General features: G+C 29.2%; 1 protein-coding gene across 3 annotated transcripts in view; it reads left to right on the forward strand.

Moving 5' to 3' along the window:
- The window catches only part of LOC106692545 (Ca(2+)/calmodulin-responsive adenylate cyclase), a 378170-nt gene extending 375671 nt beyond the window's left edge, over nt 1-2499 (forward strand). For all 3 annotated transcript variants that reach the window (XM_067050281.1, XM_024360585.2, XM_067050282.1), the window contains exons 7-8: nt 2104-2215; nt 2337-2499. In XM_067050281.1, coding sequence (XP_066906382.1) covers nt 2104-2215; nt 2337-2468 — 244 coding nt within the window. In that variant the 3' untranslated portion in view covers nt 2469-2499. The remainder of the gene's footprint in view (nt 1-2103; nt 2216-2336) is intronic.
- The last annotated feature ends 919 nt before the right edge of the window (nt 2500-3418 follow it).

The raw sequence follows: 3418 nt of genomic DNA on the forward strand, positions 1-3418 counted from the left end.
TTCACTAGTCCAACGTTTCGGCCATTCTAGCCATCTTCAAGGACATCTAAATATTCAACAGCTTATATTATATCTTCATTTTTAAACATTTACAACAACATCATTATTCACTATTATGTTGTATTATATAGTGAATAATGATGTTGTAAATGTTTAAAAATGAAGATATAATATAAGCTGTTGAATATTTAGATATGTCCTTGAAGATGGCTAGAATGGCCGAAACGTTGGACTAGTGAAGAATAAAGTGTCGAGACAGAATTGGATACTAATTTTTGATTTATTTAATAAATAATTACCTTGTCTCAAAAAATTTTGAAATAATATAATTAATATTTTAATTTATTGTTATCAATGTTTCCAAGGCCTGAAATTCAGGTCGAAATGTTGGCACAAATAAATAAATTTTACATTTGTTTAAATAAAATAATTTTTATCCAATTTTAGTCTCGAACAATGTATATTTCTTTATAAGTCCGACGTTTCGACCAATCCGGCCATCCTCAAGGACAATTTTGATACAATTTTAGAACCACGTCAATTTTTAAAATCTTTAAGCAGAATTAAAGTTAATTTAACACACAGTTAATTTTCAGTATTATAATTTATCACAACAATATTTCACAAAAATTGTTCTGGTACTTGTAGAAAGGAACAGAAATAGGCAAAAATTAGCTATAGTTGAAACTAATAGCTAAAATTGCCATGGATACGATATTTATTTATCAATGGTTCATTCATGAATAAGGGTCGTATCCATGGCAATATTAGCTATAGTTGAAAGTAATAGCTAAAGTTGCCATGGATACGACCCTTATTCATGAATGAATCATTGATACATAAATATCGTATCCATGGCAAATTTAGCTATAAGTTTCAACCATAGCTAATTTTTGCCCAACTCTCGAAAGGAGTATTTAAAATATTAACTTTAATATTTTAATTTCAGTTTTTCATAATTAAATCAGGAAACCAATAACAACCAAATATCTAAACTTTTGAACATAAATTTGAATATTGTATTTTCAGTTAGTACTAGTTAGTGTGGGTGTTAGTTGTTAAGTTAGTTGACCATTGTAGTAGATTTTTTTAAGGTTGCTGCTAACCCACAATGTGGCATATTGGCAGCACATCACAACCACATAGGGACGTTTGGAAGATGAGATCGTGAATTCAAGGCATACAATTTTTTTTGTTAGTTTAGCAATTGGCAATTTCACAATTTTTTATCAGTTAATTTTTTTTTTAAATATTTTATTTTAAATTTTATTTCATATTTATTCAGGAAGTTTTTATATTATTTTTTTTGTGTAATGAGAAAATATATCCTTTTTGTTCGATTATGCTGCTATTTGGAGCTTTCTGTAAACACCTCTAGTCTTTAAATAAAACATTAATTTATTTGTAAAAATTAAAATTAAAATCTGTACTGCTACAATCCATGAAAGGTTAAGGGTGCAGTACTTCTTAAGGAAGTACTGTTACTAGAACAACAGTTGTGCAAGGAGGTGATTTAATCAGAATCGTGCTCGACTGCCAGATTTTTACCTAATTTATGAGGCTGGGTGGACCCCAGGAGGGCTCCATAACCCACAGGGTTGACTCATGGCTACAATGTAACAAAAAATATTCAATAAAAATTTTTGAGGTTAACAACTTCCAATTTGAATGTAATTTATTTTAAATTAACATATTGTAGCACAACGTTTCGGGACCAATGTCCTATATTCATGTACTTTAAAAACCTACAAACAACAATAATCCACCATAATAACAATCTTCATCTATATGTATTATAATTCCAGAGAACATAACAAAAAATAATTTCTGCATTTATTGGTAATTTTTTTAACTGATTAATACTGGCTGGTAGTTTTGACTAGTTCATTTTGAACCTCCATTGCCGCCACAGATGCAATTGCATGAAAATCTGGTCTGTAGTTATTAGGCGCAGATGAAACTGTCCGCTGTAAAACAAAGGAGATGAACTCACTTTAAAGGTTTTTTTTATTATTTAAGCATTAAAAATGGAAACCCTTTTTTGAAAAATATAATTTTACTAGTTTTATATTGGAATTATAATTAATTATTATTTGTTTTCAGCATCCTGTTTGCTGACATTGTCGGATTTACTGTCCTAGCTTCTCAGTGCACTGCACAGGAGCTAGTTCGGCTCTTGAATGAATTGTTTGGAAGGTTTGATCAATTAGCCAATGTAAGTCTATCATGATTGCTAGTTATCTAGTTTAGTCAGTTAGTTTACTTAAATATTTTTGTCATAAATTATTAAGTTTAAATAAAATTAATAATTTTTCTCATCTTTTTTTCTTTTATAGGATAACCACTGCCTGAGGATAAAAATTCTCGGTGATTGCTATTATTGTGTCTCAGGTCTGCCAGATCCAAGATCAGACCATGCAAAATGCTGTGTTGAAATGGGTCTGGATATGATAGACGCTATTGCGTAAGTTTATATTTTATTTTTTTCATTTTAATTATAATCAAATTCGTATTTAACAAAATTAAAATTAAAAAGACAAAAATTTCTTTGAGGAAACATTAGATTTTAAATAAAGATTTTCTTTGTTTGGGCAGTGAATAATTGATCAAAAGAGAAATTGATTTATAATCTTCTGATATAAAAAAAAAATATATATATATATATATTGTAATAATCAAAAATTATTTAAAATAATAGAAAAAGAATTTTAATCGTTTTAAACTTAATTTCAAATATAAAAGAGATAGCTTGGGTTCAAATTAAAAACTTCAATATTTAACAGATAATATAATTTTATAACATAAGAGACTTTTCTCAGGGCGGGTTTCCTGACAATCAGAAACAAACGACACTTTACTACTAATAACACTTTAATTTAATTACTAGATGTTAATTACTAATACAATAAATTCGTTTAGAAACAAGACTAACCAATTACACAGCTTCCCCTGATAATCGTTGATCTCTTCTTCACGATGGTGCTATATCCAAACTCCCAACAGTGGCTTTAGTCTTTCCTTCTTCTAGCCGAATGGACGTCTTCTCCCAAAGCCAGCCAAATCAAGAGTCACTGTTTCCTCTCCTCTATCTTGAATTTTCACTGGTCGATCCAAATATTCGATTGTAGTACAATCGCTCTGCTTTATTTGCTATGATTTGCAATGTAATTAGTCTACTGATAATTGTCACTTTCTTCCATTTCTTCTTTGATTATTCCTTTTCCATAACTACTGCATAAGAACAACAAAACTTGACAAATTTCAATCCATGTTATAAAACAAACAACCCAACGAACACTTCGGAAGGACGCGCACCGCCATCTTTCTTGTTTCGAAAAGCGTTTTTATTTTAGATAATGAAAACTGGTTAGCTTGCTTTTTGATTTAAAATAACAAATAAACAATACTGAAACAATAT

The sequence above is a fragment of the Halyomorpha halys genome, unplaced genomic scaffold (assembly GCF_000696795.3).
Source record: "Halyomorpha halys isolate HHAL.00 unplaced genomic scaffold, Hhal_1.1 Scaffold60.1, whole genome shotgun sequence".
NCBI lineage: Eukaryota > Metazoa > Arthropoda > Insecta > Hemiptera > Pentatomidae > Halyomorpha > Halyomorpha halys.